This window comes from Cynara cardunculus (assembly GCF_001531365.2).
Source record: "Cynara cardunculus var. scolymus isolate 2C chromosome LG 2, CcrdV1, whole genome shotgun sequence".
NCBI classification, from domain to species: Eukaryota; Viridiplantae; Streptophyta; class Magnoliopsida; order Asterales; family Asteraceae; genus Cynara; species Cynara cardunculus.
In genome coordinates, this window is record NC_037529.1 from 3,072,033 (window position 1) to 3,097,543 (window position 25,511).

The 25,511-nt window shown below is 33.7% G+C and overlaps 3 protein-coding genes across 4 annotated transcripts; 2 read left to right on the forward strand and 1 right to left on the reverse strand.

Annotated features, from left to right (window-relative positions):
• Window positions 1–3,801: 3,801 nt before the first annotated feature.
• On the forward strand, window positions 3,802–6,040 carry LOC112507985 (small ubiquitin-related modifier 1-like). The gene is made up of 3 exons (XM_025112752.1): window positions 3,802–3,986; window positions 4,938–5,087; window positions 5,741–6,040. Exons 1-3 carry the CDS (start codon window positions 3,891–3,893, stop codon window positions 5,804–5,806), a joined length of 312 nt encoding a protein of 103 aa, XP_024968520.1. The 5' UTR covers window positions 3,802–3,890; the 3' UTR covers window positions 5,807–6,040.
• Window positions 6,041–8,496: 2,456 nt separating this feature from the next.
• On the forward strand, window positions 8,497–15,205 carry LOC112504626 (GPI transamidase component PIG-T). Of its 2 annotated transcripts, XM_025108584.1 has the most exons (6): window positions 8,497–8,908; window positions 10,644–11,085; window positions 11,158–11,903; window positions 13,113–13,262; window positions 13,364–13,544; window positions 14,813–15,205. In XM_025108584.1, the coding sequence occupies exons 1-6, from the start codon at window positions 8,675–8,677 to the stop codon at window positions 15,001–15,003; spliced, it is 1,944 nt and encodes a 647-aa protein (XP_024964352.1). In that variant the 5' UTR covers window positions 8,497–8,674; the 3' UTR covers window positions 15,004–15,205. The 2 variants fall into 2 exon arrangements, with proteins under 2 accessions (XP_024964352.1, XP_024964346.1); XM_025108578.1 differs by having other exon boundaries at window positions 8,500–8,908; window positions 10,644–11,903; window positions 14,813–15,202.
• Window positions 15,206–18,468: 3,263 nt separating this feature from the next.
• Window positions 18,469–22,328, reverse strand: LOC112506871. The gene is made up of 2 exons (XM_025111175.1): window positions 21,603–22,328; window positions 18,469–19,050 (listed from the first exon to the last, which is right to left on the reverse strand). Exons 1-2 carry the CDS (start codon window positions 21,880–21,882, stop codon window positions 18,680–18,682), a joined length of 651 nt encoding a protein of 216 aa, XP_024966943.1. The 5' UTR covers window positions 21,883–22,328; the 3' UTR covers window positions 18,469–18,679.
• Window positions 22,329–25,511: the final 3,183 nt, after the last annotated feature.

The following is a 25,511-nucleotide window of genomic DNA, read 5'->3' on the forward strand; positions in this document are numbered from 1 at the left end:
ATTAATTAATATAAATTAAAAATTAATTATTAATTAAATAATATTTTTAAGGTAACAAACATTATTTTTTTTATTGTGTTTAATATAATAAAAAAACGATCATTTAGAACAGTCAATTAATGTGATTTTTTTTCTTGTAAAATTGATATATGGTTGCATTAACTGATGATTTTACAAAATTCTTCACATTTCCTAATATAAGATATAAGAACACAAGAGAGAGAAGAAAAAAAGGAGCGATTAAATGCAAATTACTCATATTTGTAAAAACCGTGCAAATCATTCTTATCCGTCGATTTCATTATTTAATATTATGAAATTGTTTTATATAATAAATTTTTTGATGAAATTGTTTCATATGTGATTATTTTGTTTTTTTTATTTTATGAAGTATTGTTTCATATAATACTTTTTTTATGATTGATTGAATGAAGTTTGTACGGGTTGTACAAATAACATGGTTTGCAAATGGTTTACTTTGCAAACCATCAATTTCATAAAAATCTTACAAGCTAATCACATTCATCCATTTTTTTTTTATGAAAGATCAAGATTGAAACAAACTAAATAAGTAAAGTAATAAAACAAAATTCATGTTGGAGACACGGAAGGGCAAAAATGGGGGGAAAACATGTTATATGAACATGTTTCATTATAGTTGTTATACATATGAATCTGATGCAATCATATATGACCTATGAACATGTTTCATTACGGCTGTTATACATATGAACTTGTTTTATTACAATCTGTTATAAAACACCTATTAATATAAACATGTTTCATTACAACTGTTATACATATGAACCTGATGCAATCATATATAACTCTATTTCATTTAACAGTTTGAGTATGTTTCATTAGAATCGTAGTGGCAGTTTTTTAAACATAATTAATCTACATTTTTTTAAAATGTGGTGATTTTTTTCAAAACATTTAATGGATACCTTAGTCAAAACTTTGCTAATATTGTGCTATTCAATATATCATCCATATTTATATAAATATTATGTTGTTACCAAACTTATCTGTTAATATTAAATAATTAACAAACATAACTATTGTAAATTCAAATGACCATAATACCCTTATAAATTTAAAAAAACAAATGAATTTATGTGATTGATTGTAATTAGTTTGTAAGGTTTTTAAAAATCATTTGTAAACAAATGAATATTTTAATGATATAATGAATATTAAAATATATAAAACAAAAAATCTATTGGAATTGAATGCGATTTATTTTAGATATTTTAACTTTCGATTATTTATTTTTTAAAAATTATAAAAAAAAATTGTTGGAAACTATCTAAAACTTTCAATAGATGATTAAGAAATAAAAAAAAAATCAATTCATTCAACCAATGACATTAAGGTGGTGTTTGTTTTATAAAAGGTGTTGAAGTCTGGAGTTTGATTTCACTTCTGGTTTATAAATGGTGCTCCTGAAATCTGAAATCTGAATTATTAAGATTGTTTGTTTTTACATCTGAAGTCTGAAATATGAATCGGTCAAACTAGTGCAAAAATATAAAAGATAAATAATTTTTTTTTTCAAAAGTACACAAGATAAATAGTTTTTGCTAACAAATTTCTTTTGGCCCCCCAAAATATGAACCATTTAGTGGAGGGCGAATTAAGATTAAGAGATATTAAGGAATACGTTTACCACTTAAAATTTCATATGATATTTATTTTATAAATAAAACAAACGTTCTTAATACTCATACGCTTGAACGAATCATACTTCATATGTATTAAGAGCTAATTTTGAAAAAAAAAAAAAACCTTAAATTAACATTATTTTATATAAAAGTTTTTAAAAATGTATTGTAATCATAAAATTATAAAATATTTAATGATGAAATATCTACAGTATAGAATCTGTTGGAGTTGAATGTAATTTATTTTAGATATTTTGACTTTTAATTCTCTGTTTTAGAGAAATTACAGAGAACTTGTTGTAGATATCCTAAAACTCTGATTTTTTTTACACGGAAAAAAGTAATATTAACTTTCAAACATTTCAAACTTCTATTCTTATTGTTTATAAAATGGGTAAAATAAAAATATTGCAGAATTTTGAAATACTTTGTATACATCATTGATCTGTACATTATGTTCAGATATTTTATCTTGAAAAATTAAGATGTCTTGAGAGGTAAAACTTTAATGTTTTATAATATATGTATGATGTATCTGTGTTAAATTCTTTTGTTTTTTTAACGCACGCCTCCAGAGCATAAGCACACAGTGTAAAAACTATTACAATCACGTAGATTAACATGCATGTTCATCAATGAGTGTGTACTGTAAAAAACAAGTATATGCATATGAGCATATTCATCAATGAATATACACTATATGAAATTTACCAGTGTTATATAATCATCAATGAATATACAATACATGAATTTGATCAATGTATTGTATTATGTAGCAGATATATTTATCAGTAAACATGCACTACTTGAAATTCAAAAGTTCATAATATTATATCAATGAATATGTTTACCAGCAAATATATGCTTATAAATTTTTATTAATGTGTTGTATTTACCCACAAGCATATTCATTAATGAATAACCACTGTTTGAAATCCATCATTGCATTGCATAGTTTCAATCTGCACGTGAGTATATTCATCAATTATACGTACATATATTCATCAACGAGTATGCACTATATGCAATTTATTAGTATACAGTTTCATGACAATAGGTATACTCATATGTGAATACTATAAGTATACTTGGCAATGTGTACCGTAACGTTGCGAGTTTGTCATGTATAACAATATATAATTAATCAATATTGCAATCTATAAGTAACTGTTTATAGGATTCACTGAATGAATCTATTTGTACGTACATTGATGTGATATTCAAGCAATAAAAACACTGAATTAAACCAAACTATTCTCAATCAAAAGAATACGAAAGAAACAGAAGGATAATGAGATATATGACAACTATAACTACTTACTACAATTTGACAATTCCCTTAGTTCATCGTTGTAGATCTTGCAAAATGTACTAAAAATAGCACTGACATTAAAAAAACGATGTTATTTGGAGTTGTCAGATTAAAACAAGCGTTGAGATTGAGTTCCCTAATTATCAAGATATTTGTGTTTCTCATGTGAACCTGTGTATATTCAACTATCTGCTAAAAAACAGAGAAGCCGTTAATTTATCTGGTTTTAAAAGCTTAAAAAATTGGTAGTCAACCATAAAATTTTCGAAAGCCAAAAATGAATCCAGTAAGTGGACGTCAAATCGAAGATCTTGTCTGGGATGCTCCCGAGACAGAAGAAGTGTAGTCTAAAATGGTACCACGCTAGATTCAATAGAAAGCTACAGTTGACTAGTATGAGGTGCTCATCGATCTCTCTAAACAGTTACACGTCGACACACAACGAAATAGTCCAAACTCAACAAACAAAATCAGATACAGAACTGACATCTTGATATACTGATTTAGCATGATAATAAATAAAGTCAGTATAAATTCCATTCTAATAGAAACCGCCTATTTCTTACTTTTAACTGATTAGATTGTTTCGATTTAACTGGTTTATTTAATTTAATAGTGAAAATATCTTTATAGATTGATGTCCCACCATATCTTTAGGTGGATGGTCCACCATCTTATCTTCTCCAAAGAGGTCAAAGCAAACAACAAAAACACCACAAAAATTACAGGACAAAAAAGTCAAAATAAAAAATTCCCTCGTTTTATACGGAACTCAAATCACATTTAAATATAGTTTTTCAAAACCCCTATAAACCGCCTTTCTCTCCCGGTTCCGATCTCTACTGAACACACAAACCCTTTTACAGGCAACAAATCGCTAAACTGCGCTTAAAACCCTAGAATTTCTCATAATAATGTCGGCCGCCGGAGGTGAAAGCGGATTAGCTCAAGAAGATGAGAAGAAGCCGATGGATCAATCGGCGCATATCAATCTCAAGGTCAAGGGTCAGGTATAGATGCATATGATTTCCTTTACTCATTTTTGATTGATTCTGCAGTTTGTTTTTGTTTGTAAGTGGATCGATCGTTCTTTTATGCTCGTAATTGCGTTTTTCTTTGGTGTTACGTCGTTCTGGTGAATTTTGTTGGTGTTTAGTTCGTAGATAATTTAGGTGTTTATTGTTATTAGGATGTTTTTTTGTTGGTTTCAAGAGATTGATGTGTTTGTTGTAAGTGATGAGATTTTATATAGGAAGGACTGCATAGTGCCAACCTATTTTGTTTGTTTGAAAGAAGCGTGTCGTAATTTCAATGTAGGTTGGTTTTGAAGTTTGATTCGATTATTGGTATGTTAATTCTGTGAAGTGCAATTTGTTGATTTGGTGATAGCCAGATCTTTGTGTTTATTGGGAGAGAGATAAGTGCGATTGCCTTTGTTCAATTAAATGGTCCACTGTTGGTAAAATTGCCTAGAAAATTTATTTGTCTGTTTTCAATAGATCCTAGGGTCAACTATGCAGTATTCCTACATAGAATCACCTTGTGACCTAAAATCTCATCATTTCTCATATATGTTCAACTGTATGGTTTAAAACACGTCAATCGCTTGAAACCAATAAAAAACACCTTTACAAACAATAAGCGCCTAAATTGTCAATGAACTAACCAACTGCAAGATTCAAAAGAATAACGAAACACCACAGAAGTACGCAATTACACATAAAAGACGATCAAATTAAAAGGCAATCAAATAAAGTACAACAATCGTCTCGTTATTAGACTGATTAATTGTCTTAAGATAGATGTATCGATTAGGTATTTGTTTGATGTCATGAAACCGATAGAACCCTTGTAGATGTGGTATTTGTTCACATCCATAGTTCTTCACTCTTCATGTCTTTTAGATCAACTTCTTTTTGTAAATATAAAGAAGAGACGCCTGATGTTGTTGGTTGTTCTAGGATGGGAATGAGGTGTTCTTCAGGATCAAGCGCAGCACCCAGCTGAAGAAACTAATGAATGCATACTGTGATAGGCAGTCGGTGGAGATGAATTCTATTGCTTTTCTGTTTGATGGGAGGCGTCTTCGAGCCGAGCAAACTCCTGATGAGGTAATTTCTTAATTATTTTAATGACCCTAATGATCTGTTTCTGTTTATATTATATATATATAGGGTTGGGTTTACGTGAGACCAAAACATTGTGAAGGTATATAAAACACCGAACCGTACATAAAAAACCCTGCGAAGGTTTACCCTCACAGTGTTTTGATGTGAAGTTTTAGTGTTATTTTTGTGGTTTCATGGATCTCACGAGAACAAGATGGTCTTTCATGATCCCAAGTGTGTGTGTGTGTGTGTGTGTGTGTATATAGAGGGTAAGGTTCAACGAAAAGGCAGTCGATTTATGAGAGGGTGAGGATTTCCAAGATCACACATGATTACATGTCCTACCAAAACGTAATCATATATGATTAAACACATGTTGCAATCCCCACGACCTTTGGTTGCATTCACCAAGTGTGTGTCCCTTTTCGACGTGTTTGATTATATATGCTTATGTGTTCGTAACACATGTAACCATGTGTGATCTTGGAACTTCTCGCCTTTTCCAAATTGATCAACTTCTCACATGATCCTCCCTATATATATGTAGTATGGAAACTGAATGGCCAATTTTGAAATAAGATGATTAGTTGTAGGATAATTCAGCTTGTGATTTTAGAAAAATAAAAAGGTTATGGAAAATTGTTTGTTTATTGCAGCTTGAGATGGAGGAAGGTGATGAGATTGATGCAATGTTGCACCAAACTGGAGGGGGTGGGATGTAAGTGCTAGTACTGCTGCTGCTGTTGTTGTTGTTGGTAGGTTATGGGTTAAGGTTTATGCATTATGAATAAGAGCTGAAAAGATGTTACCAGAGTAGTAGTAGTAGTTAATGTGTGAATTAGATAAGGTGTTACATGAAATTATTTCTAGTGAATCAAGTGTGCTTTTTAAGTTTCAATTGGTTGTGCTCTCTCTCTACCTTTTGGCTATATGAAATGCACTGCGATTTATGTTGGATATATTACTGTTCTTGCTGATGAACTTTTGACTAGAATTTGCAATCCACATCTTATTCACATACCAGACTGAATTTTAGGGGTTGTTTACCAATCGCTAACCCATCACTCTCATTTACCTTAGTGGGTAAGATTTTTGGCCATCAAAATGTCTTGGTCAATAATCTTAAGCGTCGATTGTTAAGGGGTCTTTTACCAGACACTTAGGTGTCGTTTACCAAACGCTTACCCGGGTAAGCGCTTACCAAGTCATTTTACTTTACTGGATGAATATGACAAGGGCTAATAATCTTACTCGGTAAGAGCGAAAGCAAGAATCGAGAGTCTTACCCAGTAAGTGAGGACGAGGACTCTTACCATGGTTAGCGCTTGTCGAGATAAATTGTTGCATACTATGCGTTTTAGTAAATAAAATCTTACCCGGTAAGTAAGCGATAGTGTTGAATTTTAACAGTAAGTGATTAACGGGTAAGTGTTTAGGTAAATGGCCCCTAACTTTGGTAAGCGATTACCAGTTAATTACCTTACTTGGTGAGCATAATAAAGACCAAAAATCTTATCCGGTATGAGGGAAGACAATGATCGAGAGTCTTATCTGGTAAGCGCTTACCGGGTTATAAATGTTTACCATCAATCCAATTTGATGGCTAAAAATGTTACGACATGAGGTAAATAAGAGTGGTGACTCTTGTCGATAAGCGTTCGGTAAATAGCCCCCAAGAGTCATTACTTTTATTTACCCGGTAAGATGACCGGTCTTTGTCATGTCTCTTATCGAGTAAGATTCTTGTTACTTGTCATGTTCATCCAATAAGATAAGTGAATCGGTAAGCATTTATCCGGTTAACGTTTCGTAAACGGTCCCATAGTGTCGTATAATCCGTCTGTAGTTCTAGCGAAGATCACTTTTGGTAGAGTACTATTTAACATGTTTGAGTGCGAGCTACTTTTGTTGGAAGTCCACTTTAGCACTAAAAAAAAAATGGGTTGTTGGTTGAGTTCAATTCTTATATTTTGTATAGATCTGTTTCAAGTTAGGGTGTGTTTGATACTTAGGAAATGATAAAGTAAAACGTATTGTTTAAATATTGACGTGACAATTAGATCGAGACTGAATATGACTGAATGAGTCAAAAACGTATTTTTTATCGTACCAAAACAAATAGAACAAAAAGTTCAATAAATTACAAAGTAGTGATTTTTAATAGTTTTTCAATTATTGACAAGTTGGATCGTATGTTGTTCTTAAAGAAAGTGATTCAGATTGTCTGAAATAACCGGTAAAAATGTATTTTTAGAAGTAATTCAGAGAACAGCTATTAAACAAATGTTGAAAATCAAATGCGACATCGTTATATTTATTGGGTTTTCTTTCTACCGATATATCAACGCCTTAGATTTCCAATAATCCATGAAGTTTATGCAAAACGCTCTTTTGACGTAAAATGAACAAACGTTTTCCTTTTCAAGAAGAGGGATGACCCAAGTTTGAGAGTGCTCGTCTGGATTCGAATATGAGTATTTGTCTACCGTGTAGCTCTCAACCCCACGATACTTAAAATTAAACAAATTCAATATATCTTATTCGAAAAGATGACGGTTTATGGGGGTGTTTACGGTTTAGTTTAATACGGTTAATAGGGAAAATAGTGAACCAAACCGCATTAGCCAGATACCTAACTCTCCGAACTGTAGGTTGAACCAAGCCGCATTGAAACAAACCAAACCAGGGCGGTTACCCACGTTCGGTTCACGATTACCCGAATTTATAAAAAGAATTGTTTACAATATAAACCGGTACTGAAATATAACGTTTAAAACAACTAAATAAAAATAATTGAAGTGCTACAAATTAAAATAAGTTTAAATGTATAAAATTATCATTTTTCGGTTAATGTCGACTACTCTATGACTTCATACCACTAAATTTAATCATTTACCGTAATATTTGATACTAAAACATAAAATAGTTCCTTTGTGGTCACGGAGGTTCAAATGCGGTGACTCCGAACTAACTGCAAAACAAGTGGTCGTTCTGGGATTAGTCGGCTCGCATAACGAATTGGATATCCAGGTTAATAAAAAAAACATAAAATAGTTTACTCATTTAATTTTTTATTAATTAATTAATAAATAATACTATAAATATCGTATATGCATTATATCCGTTTTGTTTGGATACCTGTGGATACTTAAAATTCAAAACCGAAACTGACACCTGAATATCTGTTTTTTCAGTTTCAGATCAAACGTTCGCAGCTTAGGTGGAAAGCGAATAAGACCTCCTCCTTCTTTTTCCGGATAAAAAGCAATGACGGTATCTGAGAAATAAACATCGGTTAACTCTGTGATTCAGATTGGTTTCTCATTTGTTTTAAGTCTAACCAATATAACATATATTTGATAGATTTTTTCTTTAGATTGGTCCTTCCTTTAATTTGACAAATTGGCCCATAATCCGGCCCGTTTTATACAATTTGATATCGGATCTAAACCATGACCCGTCGAAGCTCGAGGCGTGATCTGTGATGGGGATTGTCACTGAGAACACATTTTGAAGTTACTGTAATGGCCGAATTTCCTATGCGATTGACTCCATTACCATAGTGCACATTAACGAACACTCAGATTCTCATGGCTCGGTTACTGTCAATCTTCGCGTTGTTGGTGTTCGTACTCCACGTTACCTCTGAATCCACCGGAGAAGTAGTAGAACAACTCGAAGGAGAAGAATTCACGGAGGAGTTGCTGTTCAGGCCCCTTCCTGATCGGAAAGTTCTCTCTTATTTTCACTTCGAGAGTAAAGTTCCACGGACAAATTCTTATGGACATCATCATCGGCTTTTCCCCAAAGCCATCTATCAGCTGGTATGATTATAGTAGTAGGATAATCACTTTACTCGATCAGATTGGCGTTTTATTGATTCCTAAGGTTAATCAGTATCCAATGCTGTCTAATTATTGTCATGCTTCGTTCTAATTGAGTTTAGGGTTTAGTGATTTATAGATTAGGATGATAATTGAAGTTAATTGAGTTAATTGCTGCATTGTTTTATTGATTATATTCAATCATATATCTAGTTTAATTTAGGATTGGGGAACGAGAAAATGTGCTATATGGGATTCTAGTTTCCGAAATGGTAGTGGACCTCATTTAGTTCCAATTTTGAACTGATATTGTTTCAAATTTATAACCAAATCCAAGATTGTTGAAGTACTGCCTGTATTGTTTTGTTGATTTTATTCAATCATATATCTAGTTTAATTTAGGAGTTGGAAACCACAAAGTGTGCTATATGAGATTCTAGTTTTGGAGATGGTAGTGGACCTCATTTAGTTCCAATTTTGAATTGATTTAGTTACAATTTCTTAACCAAATTCAAGATTATTGAAGTATTTCCTGGTATGCTGGTTTAAATAGGTGGACAGTTGATGGTGCTTATTGATTTTAGGTTTAAGAAACTGTGGTTGCATTGCTGCTTTGAAAGAATTTTACATGGCAGTCGATTTGATTGGTCTCTCCTATTGTAGTTGGTGCCTGCCATGGAAATGCACTGCCTTGGTGGATGTTTGAGATGTGATTATCTTATATGCTTAGAAATGAAGTATCAACTCGGATGTTGATGTGATTTGTTCCAGTTGGATCTACATTTGATTCAATTCAATCTACAGTTGCTGTAAAGGTTGATGTGATTTTCTATATATCTTGGTTTGCTGAAGCTATATGCCAAAGCAAGCAATACTTCTTTGTGTCCGGAATTAGTGATCAGGAATTTTGTGAAGTTGCTCCTGGGTGCTGATTTGTAGCATTCTAGAAATAAAAATGATGCAGTTTGGATGAGGTGTGGATGGTCCAATAATGCTGATGCCTTGATGTTGAATACTATTTCTCTATGCCCACAGAGCAACTATAGGATCCTCATTTAATATAAAATCTTTGGACATGATGCTAATAATACATTTTGTTAGCTTATCACGGGTGGTAGATCCAATTTTATGGCTTACCTGTTTCATATGTCCGTACCCTTTACACATATATGTACATTGTGTGAATAAAGAAGTAATTTAACGTCTTGAAATAAAAGCAAATTTACAACGAATGAGGTGCACCCCCTCAAGTTAATAGTCATAATATCCTATTTTGCTCTTAGGACATACCTTTGAATCCACAAAGAGAAATCAATCATAAAAGAGATACTAATAGCGGCCGGTGGGTGATGCACTTAATTGCATAGATCTGCTCATCTGCTGTCAAGCTACTGTTTTAATAGATTACACGTTGGAAGTTGAATAATTATATTGGTCTTTTATGTTCTTTTTGATTTAATCGACGGTTATTATGGCATCCTTTTAGATGACAGAAACATATACGATCAATTAATTTTTCCCCTAAAATTTGAATCATTCCTTTTATCTGTGCATGAAAGTGTATTGTCTTCTTAATGATGTGTTTATCCATCTTTCGTTTTATTCCTCTATATTTTTGTCTCTGTTCAATAGCCCTGGTAACTTGTTGAACCCTAAATGCTGGAAACCAATATAGGTTTTTTTGTTATGATGTTTAGTGATCAAGGAATAACCATGTTATTTGCCTCTTGCCCAGGTTCACAAGTATCGAATTACAGAAATGGAATTGTCTTTCACTCAAGGTCGTTGGAACTATGAAAGCTGGGGTGGTTTTGATCCCGTTGCAAGCAGCAATGCCAAACCTCCTGGAGTTGAATTGTGGGCTGTATTTGATGTTCCCCAAGATCAGGTTGATGCTTCCTGGAAAAATCTAACACACACACTTTCAGGCCTCTTTTGTGCTTCAATCAACTTTCTAGAGTCTTCTACTATGTATTCTGCTCCTGATTGGAGCTTCCGATCACTTTCAGGCAATTTAAGATATGGCTCATTGCCTAGAGAGGCTGTTTGCACCGAGAATCTGACTCCCTGGTTGAAGTTACTTCCATGTCGAGACAAAGCTGGGCTTTCTTCATTGATGAATAGACCATCAATTTACAGAGGATTTTATCATTCTCAACGGTTACATCTAACTTCAGGTGAATTTGATCTGGTGGCTTCAGGTCATGGAATAACGCTTGAGCAAACCCTTACAATTGTTCTTCAACCAGATGCTTTGGAAACCAATGCTGCATTCTCCAGTAGCAGAAAATTACAACCGAGCTGGTCTATGAACTCATTGTTTGGAAGAACGGTTGAGGGAAAATGTGCTCTTGCCAAGTCTAGTAATGTGTATGTTCAACTTGAGGGGAGCTTAGTTTATAATATGAAAGATACATGGAATGATATTGAGGGGTATGAGGGTGAAGAAGTACCATATGAAGGTTTTGGAAGTAATCCGAACTTTGGATTTTCAGTTTCTCCTGACAGAATGATGAAAGAAGTAAACAGCTTCCATAAAGAAGGTTCCTCTATCTTATATGGTTTCTCAATCAAGGATTATCACAGTTCTAAGCCATTTGATTTGGGATTCAGGTGGAAGCTTCCTGTAACTTGGTCGTGTGTGAAGGCACCATTACGTGCTAGTCGGTTCCTGATGGGAAGCGGGAATGAGAAGGGTGCTATTGCTCTCTCTTTGCAGTCTACAGAATGGAGTGAAAGTCTCCCAAAGGCTCACAACGATGAAGAAAAATGTAGATTGCGGGTAGATGTTTTCCAAGTTGTGCCTTGGTATATTAAAGTATATTATCATACAGCAAGACTATTTGTGGATGGAGTACCCCAATCTCTTGGAGATGTCATAGAAAAGATGCATGTCTCACCCTCTGAAGATAAGGTGTCTCCTGGGGTAATGGAAACGATATTGAGATTACCTTGTGACATGAAATCAGCTTCATTGACTTTAGAATTTGACAAGGTACAAATGTTCTTTTTTCATGCACATTAATATGGAACTTCTATGTGTCACCTGCGGTGGTCACTTCCTTCCTCTTCAACTGGTACTTCTGTGTTAAAAACTTACCTCCATTGAGTTAAATTCATCCCTTAGTTTAACCGCCTTGGGGGCTGTTTGGTTGGTTTTCCATTAAGTCTTGTATGGATAAAGCTGCCTAGTTGGATTAATCATTTAATCTGTCTGTATAGATTGAGAAGTTTTTTGTATGAGAGGGTTTTTTCATAAATGGAAGTAGCATGTTTTTTAATTGGGAGAGGCAGGTTTAGAAGAAATTTTTTTTGGCTTTCTGCATAAAGCTCCCTCCAGAAGTTTACTGAAGAAGTCACTTTATATATCATTAAGCCACTACCAAAGAGTAATGTATAGCTGACCGAATAAGCTGTGAGTCCCACTAAGCTCATTAAGCTGCTGACAAACAGGCCCTAGTTTTGAGTTGTCGTCCACCTTAATGCAGTCATGTGTTTTTAGTTCCAAAGATGGCTATAATAGTGATGTAATAGAATGATATTTTGACCTGCTGAACCGGATGCTAGAACTCCAATAGAAATAGAAGCACCCAAATGACCATTGAGCTTGTGAAGAGTTGGGAGGGAGTTCTAAAGAGACATTTTTTGTCATCCCTCTTATGAAGAGTTGAACACTGAACTTCGATCTCTGTTACACCACAGATTCGATTGACAAGGGTTATCGATTGAACTCAACAAAAAGAGCTGAATGAAACAGCAGTATTCGAGAGACTGGAAACTCTCCCAAGGGCTGTCGCCAAATTACTCAAAAGATTCTCCTCCTTCTCCTCCCCAAACCTACTCTATTTATTCCCTATGCAAAACAGAAAATGGAAATGGAAACAGAAAGTGGGAGAAGGAAACCAAATATTTATAACCAAAAAGAACATCCTGCCAGCGATTCTCAATTAAATATTCCTTTTGCCCCTCCTTGCATAGCTGAATCGAATAGGGGGTCTATCAATCTCACTCGGTTCTTGATGAGGAATAGAAGTACTGATTTGAATTATCCTAATGTCAGGATCAAAAACGTCACGCGTTACTTATTGCCAAGAGTTGTATTTTATTGATCTTGCTTTTTGTTTATTTATTTTACAAGTAAGAAACACATTTGGCACTTGGCAGCCTTGTGCTTATATTTGCTGATATATTACTGCTACTACAGGGTTTCTTGCACATAGATGAGTATCCTCCAGATGCTAACCAGGGGTTTGATATCCCATCTGCCATAATCAGCTTCCCGGACTTCCAGACATGCTTAGAATATACACAGGATAACACGTCGATCAAGTCACCTATGGTGTCTAAGATGCAGGTATTTGAGATTTGTACTTACGAAATTTTGAATGTCAAAGATTCTGTATCTTCTGTATTTTACTCCATTTCACTTCGCCTTGGGTCTGATTTCTGTTGCAGGAAAAAAGAAAAATATTGTCCTATACAGAAGTGCTTCTTGTTCCTTTGACAACCCCTGATTTTAGCATGCCTTATAACGTGATCACGATTACCTGCACTGTCTTTGCGCTATATTTTGGGTCACTGCTCAATGCACTGAGAAGACGTGCTGGTGAGGAAGAAAGATTTTTGAAAAGCAAAGGTAATATTTTTCTTGCTGGAACTTATTAGTGATATTTTACTCTAAATTCGCAAATGCATGCTTCTAAGATTGTGAAACATAACTGCAAATCTAGTTTGTTTGCTTTGAGAATAGGTAATATAAAGGACCTGTAGCACTCTGAAGCACCTTCTCATACTTGCATAGATGCCATCATTCATTACTTGGATTCTTTGCTATTTGACTTTTGTATGTTTGTTTTGCTTTGTTCTGCTGTTCTTTCTCAACCTGAATGCCCTGAAATCCAACCCGAACCCAAACCAAAAAGAAGGTGTTTGTGCAAAACCCGAATGCCCTGAAATCCGAAAATCCGAAACCCGATCAACAGGGTTTGGGTTGGGTTTGATTTTGGGCCACCCGACCCGTCTAACCACTGTACAGTTAGACTCAAACCAAACAGACCTAGTAAATAAATCCCACTCGAAAGTAGGGTTTGGGACTATATAGTTAGGGACTGTTTGGTTGGTTTTCCATCAAGTGTTGTATGGATAAAGTTGTTTGTGTGGATTAATTTGTTGTATGGATTAAAAAGATTTTTGTTTGGGAGGGTTTTTTCATAGATCGAAGGAACGTGTTTTTTAATTGGGAGGGGGAGGTTTGGAGAAAAACTTGGCTTTTTGCATAAAGTTCCCCCTAGAAGCTTACAGGATAAGCCACTTTCTATATCATTGTCACTACGAAACAATCATGTATAGCTGACAGAATAAGCTGTGATTACCATTAAGCTCATTAAGTTGCTAACAAACAAACCCTTAGACTGGTTAAAGGACTATTCACAAACCCACTTTTTTTAACGACCTAGGAAACCATGCCGTGTGGATGAAACTTTTATAGCCTGGTGATTAACACGTCTTGTGTAATTCTATGTAAGAGCATAACTCAAACTCAAAACCTCTAAATCAAGTTGAGCAATTGGCAACCAATTGGGCTTTCCCGAGCCCGATCTCATTTAGCTGAAAATCAACTCTCCTGCTTCTCCTTGAACATATGTAGTTATATACCGCATATAAACACAAACTTAACCTTTTGCCTTTTATCGAAAACACAAGCAAATAACTCCCTTTTTAAACCGACTTTTGGAGGTTACATCCAAAATCTGCACTTTCTACCTATACTATACTATACTGTACATACACATCTTATGAAATTATAGAACCGGCATATGATCACTTTTACGAATACACCATGCCAAAGTTTCGCCAGAAATAACCTAAAGTTGAGGGTGTCACAATTTTCTCTCGATCTTGCAGATAAGAATACCAGCAAGCTCCGGTTGTTGTTATCCAAATTGTCAGCGAAGTTGAGAGGAAGAGCGTGGGAACCACCCACCTCAACACCACCGTCTTCATCTTCGTCGCCAAAGTTGATAAGCTCAAAGGTAATTATAAAAATCGTATTAATAGCTGCGATTGGTTTCGGATGGCAATATTATTATGGATGACCTCCAGAAGTAGGTAATTGTATACTAGTGTGTCAAACAAAACCCAAGATTTTGTTTCATTAGGTTTTACAGAAACTAGGAACAGTAGAAGTAAACAGCTTTGTTCTGTACCCATTCCAGATTTTGTATGATTATTTTCAACTTCACCTGCTCCAAGGTCTTGCCATTTAGAAGATAGCTGGTTACTTTGGAATACTTCCCGAGTAACATCCTAGGCTAACTGTACCTGATATTGTCCGTTTTTTTCACACCTGGACTCACGGTTTTAAAACGCATTTGATAGAGGAGGTATTCAGTCACTTATTTGTTCCCTTTCCGAGGAGATGTTGGATCTTACAGTCCACCTCCTTTGGGAATCAGCATCGTCGCTGACTCTAATACCATCGTAACATCCCAGTACTAGATATTGTCCGCTTTGCCCATATCTGGACTCATGGTTCTAAAACGCGTCTGATAGAGGAGGTATTCGATCACTTATAAGCCAACATTTGTTCCCTTTCTCAATTAAAGGTATTATTTCGCAATGTGAAACATTTTAATATATATTTGATATATATTGTTTGTTTCACAATATGGAAAAACACATTTTTTAATGGTTATGGGAGTTATCAACATAAATTAGGTTTTCATCTGATTATGTCTATAGAGACAGGTAGGGGCGTCAGCAAAGTCAAGTTGATTTGCAGGTTATTCAAGTTCTGCTTGAAAATATATTACCAGGCTCGAGCTCAAATAACTTTTTCCCAGTAGAGCTCGAGATCGGATATTTTTTCAATGTTTGAGCTTGAACTTGATATTCGTTTATGAGTTTGAGTTTGAGATTGATTAGGTCATTTATTGACTCTACCTCAATAATCTTTATACTTCAATTACATGATTCATGAACACATGAACGTGTTTGACTCGAAGAAGTGTATGCTCGAATGGCTGGGTGTAGCTTGACTCGAGAAATTTAATCGAGCTTTTAAAACGAGTCGAGTCTAGTCGAAGACTGGTGTTATGGAGCTCGACTGTTAAAAGTTAAAAGAGTTTTATGTATGTTTAGGATGACCTTGAGTTTGACAATTATAAGCTTGAACTTGAGATAAACGAGCTCGAGCTGGAGTAGCTTGTTAAAAGCTCGACTCCTTGGTATGTTGCGACCAAGAACGCTAGGTATTGGTTCGTGCGGGTTGTTGATTGTTGCCTGTTGGTTACAAGCATGTGTGACAAGACGTCTAGAGGCTAGGGTCAACTCGTATCAGGTAAGCACTTACCGGTATGAGTTATCATTTTCACTTACCTTATCGGGTAATATTATCGGTCTATCAAAATGGATTGCGGTAAACGTCTGTTACCCAACAAGCGTTTATCGAGTAAGATTCTATATAAAAGAGATTAAATCTGTAAAAGAGAGAAATAATATTTTATTAAATATTTTATTAATATGGTTAATGTTAGAATTGTTAAATTTTAGTAGTTGTTGGAATTAGATGTAACTTTATTTAGATAATTTGTTTTTTCACATTATATAATTATAGCATAGCCACACCACAACAAAACATGGATTTAAAATCTCTGGCACGGGATTGTCTCCAATAGCTTATCTATAATTTCTATAAAATAGAGTTTTAAATATTAAAATCTTTAAATAAATTGCAATCAACTCCAATAGATTCTCTATTTAAATATTCTATAATTTTATGATTCCAATACACTTTTTTTAAAATACATATATAACGATATTAATTCAACCTTTATTTGTGTGATGAATAAAAAACTCATTTCTCTTTCTTCTCTTTGAACTTTTAAAGAATCATCTATATTTGGAGTTTTCGATTCTCTATTTTAGAACATCTCCAATATATTCCCAAAAATTCTCTATAATGGAAAATCAAAATCTCCAACGGATTTCCCACTTTGAAGAATCCAACATTGATTATAATATTAAAATATTTCATTCGTCTATTAAAATATCTATTCTCAAAGTTTCCTATTGGTGCTCTTACTTTATAATCATTTTTTTTTGGTGATCTCCATATTTGGAATAAAAGAAAAACTATTCTCTCTTCTACTTTCTATATTTTGGAGATAGTTTTTCAGAAGCTGTTGGAGCAAAATATATGCTCAAAATCCCCATTTTCTCAATTTTCGTCATTTTGAAGAAGCTGTTGGATATGCTTTTAGAGAAGGAGATAGGAAAATTGTTGGAGGAATATATAAAATAAAAAGTTGATTTTTTTTCATAGAAAAGTTGTTGGAGATATTCTAAAAATAAATGTTCAAACGTAAATATTGAAATCTTTTATTTAGAATAGAGGAATTACATTTTTGTCCCTTTGGTTTGTAAAAAGTTACAGTTTTTGTCCTTACAGTTTAGAAATTGTGATTTTTATCCCAATAGTTTGCTATATATTGTTATTTTCGTTCTTATAATTCATTGTTGTTTTGGAGAAACAAATATACGTAAAGAACAACGATACAAGCAAAAGCAAGTATTAAAGAAACACAATCTAGGTGTGGAAACTACACACCCCTAGTTTAACTTAGGGTTCTGGTAACCTAACCACCGACTCACTAACCCTATCCCCTACCGTCTACCTTTGTAGCTTCCTTCCTCCCGTCTAGATCCCCGCCCCTAGTCTTGCGTCAAAAAGGGCTCTTATCAGAGATCATGTTTTCATAAATGTCTAAACTCGCTCACCAACATAAAACCAAAAAATTTAATTAGACCCTCGACCTTCTTTTCCCTGAAAGTTTCATTACAATCAACGACAAGCCATGTCTATGTCTAATCTCGTTTCATGGCTTGCCAAGCCTCAAAAGATTGGGTTTGGGCTTTTACACCGTTGAGTCCATATGGGTTCGTTCGTATAAATCCAAAAGAAAACCGTAAAACGTTGTGAAAGTAACATTCACAGTGTTTTTACTGTGAAGATTCGGCTTTTTTTTACCTTCACAGCTTTTTGCAATCTATTAATGTATGTCCACAACTCTTTCATATAACATTTTCACAATCTATTAATGCAAGTCCACAACTCTTTCATCAAAACTAATGAATGATGAATTGATAAACACATTCAAATACAGATATAAACGTATTAATATTCCATAAACTGATAACTGACCTATCAATAATCGCTTGCTTTCTTAAAACCATAAAATAAAATCCGAGGAACAAAGAATCAACAAAGAGTTTAGTTGGTTTTTTAACTTCATTTTCATGACAATATGTTTTAACTGAATAAAAACAAATCACATATGATTTTACACCGAAAGCATTTGCAATTACTAGAACAATCAATCCAAGGGTATGCAGACGACTTGGCCCGCAAAAGTCATGCAGAATCACATGTGATTTTGCACACGATCGTAGTGCAAAATCACGTGTGAATTGACAAGTTCTCGTGTCAATTATCGTTTGAATACAATCCTAATTGAACATGTCCTTGTAAATTTCCCAATTGCTATGAAATCTAAAACAATCCAAAACCTCAAATCTGTACCAAATCAAGATCAATCCTGTATACAAGAGGATCATAATTTCCAAAAAAATGATATTAAAATTAGGAAATCCAGATCTAAACTCAAATCCAACAACAACAAATGGTTAAACAAACTCCCCTCATTTCACCACCCCATACCACATTAAGAACAAAACATTCTGGGAAAACAAGGTTTCATAACAAATCACCTCTCAAAAATGTCGATTTTTTGTTTGCGATTGAAGGGTTTGATTGTCTTCAAGAAGACGATCATATTCAAGAAGCAAATCGGCAGACTGTTTCTGAAGAGAAGTGACGTGAGCTTCTGCGGTCTCGATCTTTTTATCTTTTTCTTTCGATTCCAGCTTAAGTTTCTTTAAGCTTTCCGATAAACTTGACATCTCTTTCTGCAGCCGCTTGATTTCTTCCTTTGCTTTCTCTTCGTTTTCTTTTAGCTGCAACTTCTCGGCCTCCAGCTTTTCCACTTCTTGTTTCGATGAACCTCCGTTTCTTCTCAAATTGATTAGTTTTTGAAGATGATGATGCATTCGATCGATCAAAAACCCAAGATATAGAGAGAATCCTGCAACCTCAAAATATACGAGTTTGAATTTGGTTGTAATTTCAAATCTTATAATTTGATTCGATCCATGAAGCAAGCATCAAAATTCTATCTAGATAGTCATCATACGACTTGGGATCACGTGAGACCAGCCCGTTTTCGTGAGACCATAAAATAACACCGAATCTTTACAGCAAAACACTATTAAGTCACAATTGTTGTGTTTGCCTTCGTGTGTTATTTTGTGGATATGTAGAGCTTTTTCGTAAGTCGGGAGTATTCATGGAAACAATGTCTCTAGGGATAGAGGTAAGGTCGGCATACATCCTACCCTCGTCAGACTCTGCTTCCAAGTTGGATATATTAGGTAGATTTGGTTTCGTTTGGTTTCGTTTGGATAGTAGAGCTTATTATCCAAAATCTTAACGTAGCAACGGGAATAGAACCGATTTTTCTGTATATAGTGAAGTTGTCAATGGGACAAGACAACTGTATCGTGATTAGTTCGATATATTTTGGTCTATATATCACTTGCATACTTGATTTTTCTTTCAATGTCTATGTTTATGCATGTTATATAGACCATTTGAGATATAGTTGAGACGATCCATAAACTTTTGTAGTGATTCTCGATTAGATTGCTTCAGGGTGCATTTGGTATGCACACAGACAGGACTAGACATGCGAGAGTAAGGTATGCAAGTGAGTGAATTTCAGAAGGTTTTTAGGGTTTTAATTTAGCAGAGGCAGTTTAGTACTTTATCAATCTTGTCTCATTTTCTCAATATTTGTTCCACCGATCTTGGTACTTCTTTGTACTTCAAGTGCCATGATCACACAATTTGGGTGACGTAAACATAATACAAATACTAAAAACCAAACCAGACCAAACAGACACAGTAAATCTCACACAAGGATAAAGTATTCAGGGGTAGGATATACGCAGACTTTACCTCTACCCCAAACTAGCTTAAACACATCTATTGTCAACATGTCCAACAACAAACTAGCTTCTTAAGAACTACAAGAACAAAACCAAAAAACATATAACCAACGAAGTTGACGTTTTATCCTTTATATTATCTTCTTACATTATACGTCTTGTGAGTCCATCTAACACTTTTCAAGACCCAAACAACCTCAAATCCTTTGGGGTGGATGTCAGATCTGCAGACATCCCACCCGCTTAACCTACTTTTCAAATGGGAATATCCCAAGTTCGTTTGGTTTAGTAATATCAAATCTTATGGTCTGTTTGTTAGCATCTTAATGAGCTTTAATGGACTCGAAGCTTATTCGATCAGCTATACATGAGTTTTGGTAGTGGCTTAATGATATAAAAAGTGGCTTATTCAGTAAGCTTCTAAAGGGAGCTTTATGCAGAAAGCCAAGTTTTTCCCAGAGCTATCCCTCCCAATTTAAAAACACCCTCTTTCCATCTATGAAAAAACCCTCTCAAACAAAAACCTGCCCAATCTATACAAACAACTTTATCCATACAAGACTTGATAGAAAACCAACCAAACACCCCTTCAGTTTCTTCTTGCACTCCATAGAAAGAAAATATGTAACTACTCGCCACAAACCACAATCCTAACCAACATGAACAAAATGGCCAACCATAAGATGATAAGAATGCGACAGCTACAGCTACTAAGCAAGCATTTGACTATAAATGTTTTTTTAAATATATAATATTTATATAAGCCAAACACTTGCACACTCAAAAGGTGAGGTTTGAACCCTTGACCTTCTAGAAGGTTGGAGATTGGGATCTAGGGCGAACCCGCTATGGTGCATACAATGGCACGAGGCACCGCTTCTTTCCTCCATCATAGTGTAAAAAGATTAGGGTTACGAAACCACCGTAATATTTTGTTGGGTGCAACCATATATTTCTTGAAACTACAATAATAATACAAACTCCTCTAGGTAGAGTTGGTTTACATGGTCTTTTCTTCCCATCCGAGCGTGGGTTCGAATCCCATTTGCATCATTTCTTAGTTTCTACATTTTTAATTTCATGTTTATTATGTTTTTGAAAAAAAAAATTGAGATATAAGACTTAAATACAAGACCACACATACGAAAAGTAACAAACTAACCACGTAATCCCATTTGCATCAACAAACTAACCAACAGATTGACGAACTAACCAACGGATCAATGATACACAGATTGGTTTCTTAGGGTGTGTTTGGTATCCAGACATGATAGAACAGAACAACGTCTGTTCACCTAATTCCAGCTCGTTCCATGGGGTGGGGTTGTTCCACGTCTGTTCCACTATGTTCCACATAAAAGTCCCCACCAAACTTGGAACAATGATCCATGTTCTGTTCTGTGTGGTGTACCAAATGCACCCTTATAGTCAAATGGTGACACCACTCGAAAATACTCCTAGATCGGTTGGGATCTTACAATACCCTGGATACCGACCGGCCAACAACCATTTGGTGACTATAAATGTTTGCTAGAAAGCACTTGTAATCAACTAATCATGTAAAACAATCGAAAACATGAATGAATATGCATCAATGGGAATCAAAATAGTGGTGGTAATAGCAGTGTACCCATAAGTGAAGCCTCTAGCAGATGAGTCCTCCAAAGAACCTGATCCATGGGTGTCATCGTCCCAACCTTCGCACCCTTATTCTGAATTTTAACAATACTAACCCAATTCGAAAACAAAATCACAGACATTGTTCCAGCGATCGTTAGAACCGTACCCTTTCTCATCTTCACCTGATCTAAACCATTCATCACCAGCTCTCTAAGTGGCCCAATTTTCACCATTAAAAGAAAAGCCACAAAGGCCTCAGCAAATACAACAAAGAACAGTAACTGTATCATCTTCAATAACTTCCCCGAATCTCTATGTATTTCAAATCCCTAAACTTATCGCATCTGGGTCTTCGATTTCAAGTCAAAAAACGATGGATAATCGAACACCCACTTCAATTGAGACTTCCAATCACATAATGAACATGAAGTGGCATAACTTAACTAGGGTTTTAGCCTTTTATACGAAGAATAACATAAAACCCACCTGTGAAAAACAACAGAAAGTGGGTTTCGATAGATTGTTCGACTTGGTGAAGGAAACGCCACAGATCTGAAGGAAGCAGAAGCGAAAAGGGGATGAAGTGGGAAATGGGTTGAAGTTGGTGGGTTTCAGGTGTTGTAGAAGATGATTTGGAGATGGGATTCGTTTCAAGCAAGAGAAAAGGAATTGAAAAGGTGAAAGCGATTATAAGGCATTGTATGAAACTGGAACGTGAATAAAGGGGAGGGCATTGAGAAATGGTAAGAAGATGGCGGTGGTGGTGTCGATATTGGGAACTGAAGTTGGGATTTGGACTTTGGAGTGGGGGGCAACATGATTTTGGTCTTTTTTTGTTTCAAAAGTCTTCAAGTTGTGTGGTGTGTTTGTATCTATACTATATTAAGTATTTGATAAAAACTTTTAAAAATTATTTTTTATGTATAACGTATTATTTATTAATGTATGATATTTAAAATTCAAGATTATAAGTAGATTGTGCATAAGTACAATTTATTACAGCTTTATATCTGAATTCGTGTAACTAACTGCAGATAAATATAATCAAATACTGGATAAACATCTCATTTTAAATATAAAAAATCTAAAATATAATTAAAATAATCATTGAGTTCTGACCGAATACTTAATTATTATTTTTATAAAATGTTATATTATTAAATCAAAAATAAATTTTTTCATTATTAAACTTAAATTAAATTATAATAAAAGAAATAAATTCAAGAAATTACATAAAAAAAGAGAACTTTTAAATAGTTGATTGGATATTAACACTGATATATATTTTTTTCAAATTTATATTTTATTAAAAAATAAAATCATTATTGTTTGCTTAAAAACACATAAAATCGTATCATAACATCGACAGTGACAAAGAATAATATAAAACATTAAAATCGACATGTATCTCGCTGTATTGCGCGAGTACCCTTCTAGTATTTTCTAAATGTAAATTGTGTGAAAAAAATAATGTTACTTATTAAGAGATGAATATTTGAATTGTTAAGAGATAAATCTTGTTTGACAAAAAAAAATTCGTCTCTTAATGGTTTTAAAACCTTCTGATGGTTTTGTATCTTCGGGTCTTCCTTAACCATTCAATACCCTAATTTCATTCTGAATAATTACCAAACAATTATATTTCATTTTGCACTATATTATAAAAGCATCTTAATTATTCTAATCACTTAATTATTCTGCATCAAATCATTCAACAACTACCAAACAACTACTAAATAAAACACTAAACTCATATGTAAACTAATTAAATTGTTACTCAATTTTCATTCAAGGAAAAAATATTTTGAAATTTGATGTTTTTCAGTTGTATTTAAAAAACATTTATTTTAGTATCTAAATTGACAGGTAAAATGTGTAGAAGACATTTCAAATATAAATCGTGACATTTTTATAAAGTATAAACCAATCAAATGATGTATTTATGAAAACGATGATGGTTTGTTTATTATGATTTGGATATTTATAGAAAATGATAAAGTTCATTAATTATGATCAATGCTTATTATGAAAGAATCAGTATATTTGTTAAACCTTATATTTATTAGATTAGATGAACGATTGAGATTGATTTTTATAATATGAAATAATGTATTGGTTTGTATAAACCACTTTAACCATATGTTAAAATAGAAAAACAAAGCAAAATATCATACTTTATTTGTGATTTTACAAGAAGACAATAATAATGTATTTTTATTATCAGACTGTCAACTAATCGTACGTATAACTTTTTGTAAGAGAAAAATACTTCATCTATCATAAAATAAGTGTTTATATTTTTATTTTTATTTGTACAAAAATACGTGTCAACTTTGAAAATAGATAACTAGATTCTCAAATATACCCTTAATTAATACATAAATATTTAAGAGACGTGACGAGATATAAATTAAAGAAGGATAAAATTGTCATTTGATTAACTAAATATGTAATAGTTATGCGTGTTTACAGCAATGTTTTTAACTGTAGACACTTATTTTGAGATCGATGTAGTTAGGGGTGCTCATGGGTTGGGTTGAGGACATTTGAACAAGCCAACCAATGCTTTCGGTTTGGAAAAATCTTAACCCAACCCAAACCAAAATGCAACCCACCCCGTACGGGTTGGTCGGGTTGATACTTTGTTATATTAAAATATTATTCTAACTTTGAATATGTTATTTATCTACTCATAGTTTCTTTTTCATCATCAATCATTTGATACAACTTATTCATATTTATTACGTATATCACATTCAGTTTAATTTCTAAATTTACATATATATGTTCACAGTTACTGAATGAGTTATATAGATATATGAATAAATTGAAAATATGTGTATATGAAAATCATACATGATAGTGTAATTGTCTAATATATATATATATATATATATATTTATAGAAATTCAACAATCATGTTAAATCCAAAAAATAAAAGGATGTCAGGTTCATCGGATTGGGTTGGGTTCAAAAAACAGTAACCCGATATCAACCCAATACCTACGGTTTGACAATTTTACAACTCGATTAGACATCGGATTGTTTCGGGTTGAATTATTTCGCATTGGGTTGGATTAGGTTGTTCGGATTGGTCGGGTTTTAAAGCAACCCTAGATATAGTAATGATATGGATCATATGGTGATCATGGGAATCGGGAATGATTAATGTGTGTGTTGGGGTTTGATACAAATTGTAACCTTTTAAAACACCATATATTAAATGCTTTGGTTATAAAATAAGCTAGAATTTTTTTCTAAATCTAAAACTGATAGTCGGATCCATTGATGTATTTAATTAAATCATACAACATATGGTGTTTAAAATTTGTACAATTAATACAACTCAATCTCAACCGTCCATTTAATTTGATGAATATGTAATTTCATAAAAGTTTTAATTGTTTCTTGATATAAGTTATTGATCATAATTAATGAACCGTATTCATATTTCATAAATATTTAAATCATAATAAATGAACTCTCATCATTTCCATAAATATTTCAATTTATTGGGTTGCATTTGTTGTACAAATGTGATGAGTTGTATTTGAAACAAACTCTCTCTCTCTCTCTCTCTCTCTATATATATATATATATATATATAAGGTTGGGTTCACGTGAGACCAAAAGTTTTTCGTGAAACTCGTAAGAGCAATTTACGTGCATTGATCAACTTTATAAGCTAATGATCTAATTGTCTAAAGTTGTACGATAGCAATTTTGTGATTATTGAGAAGTCTTGTGGCGTTTATGAATGTCCAGATCTGACGATTGTAAATCTAATTTAAGGGTTGATAATTGGTCTTACGGGTCTCACGAAAAACCTTTGGTCTCACATGATCCTAAGTCTCTCTCTCTCTCTATATATATATATATATAATGTAATTTAGTCAACTCATAGATACATCTAATTAAT

Bases quoted from the DNA above. Each gene is read 5' to 3' on its own strand.
- LOC112504626 (XM_025108578.1), top strand. From the start codon at position 8,675: ATGGCTCGGTTACTGTCAATCTTCGCGTTGTTGGTGTTCGTACTCCAC. The intron at 8,909-10,643 runs GTATGATTATAG...CCTCTTGCCCAG, and splicing joins CCAAAGCCATCTATCAGCTG to GTTCACAAGTATCGAATTAC. The intron at 13,263-13,363 runs GTATTTGAGATT...TTTCTGTTGCAG, and splicing joins CTATGGTGTCTAAGATGCAG to GAAAAAAGAAAAATATTGTC.
- LOC112507985 (XM_025112752.1), top strand. From the start codon at position 3,891: ATGTCGGCCGCCGGAGGTGAAAGCGGATTAGCTCAAGAAGATGAGAAG. The intron at 3,987-4,937 runs GTATAGATGCAT...TGGTTGTTCTAG, and splicing joins ATCTCAAGGTCAAGGGTCAG to GATGGGAATGAGGTGTTCTT. The intron at 5,088-5,740 runs GTAATTTCTTAA...TGTTTATTGCAG, and splicing joins CCGAGCAAACTCCTGATGAG to CTTGAGATGGAGGAAGGTGA.
- LOC112506871 (XM_025111175.1), bottom strand. From the start codon at position 21,882: ATGATACAGTTACTGTTCTTTGTTGTATTTGCTGAGGCCTTTGTGGCT. The intron at 19,051-21,602 runs GTACACTGCTAT...TTGAGGTTGCAG, and splicing joins GCTAGAGGCTTCACTTATGG to GATTCTCTCTATATCTTGGG.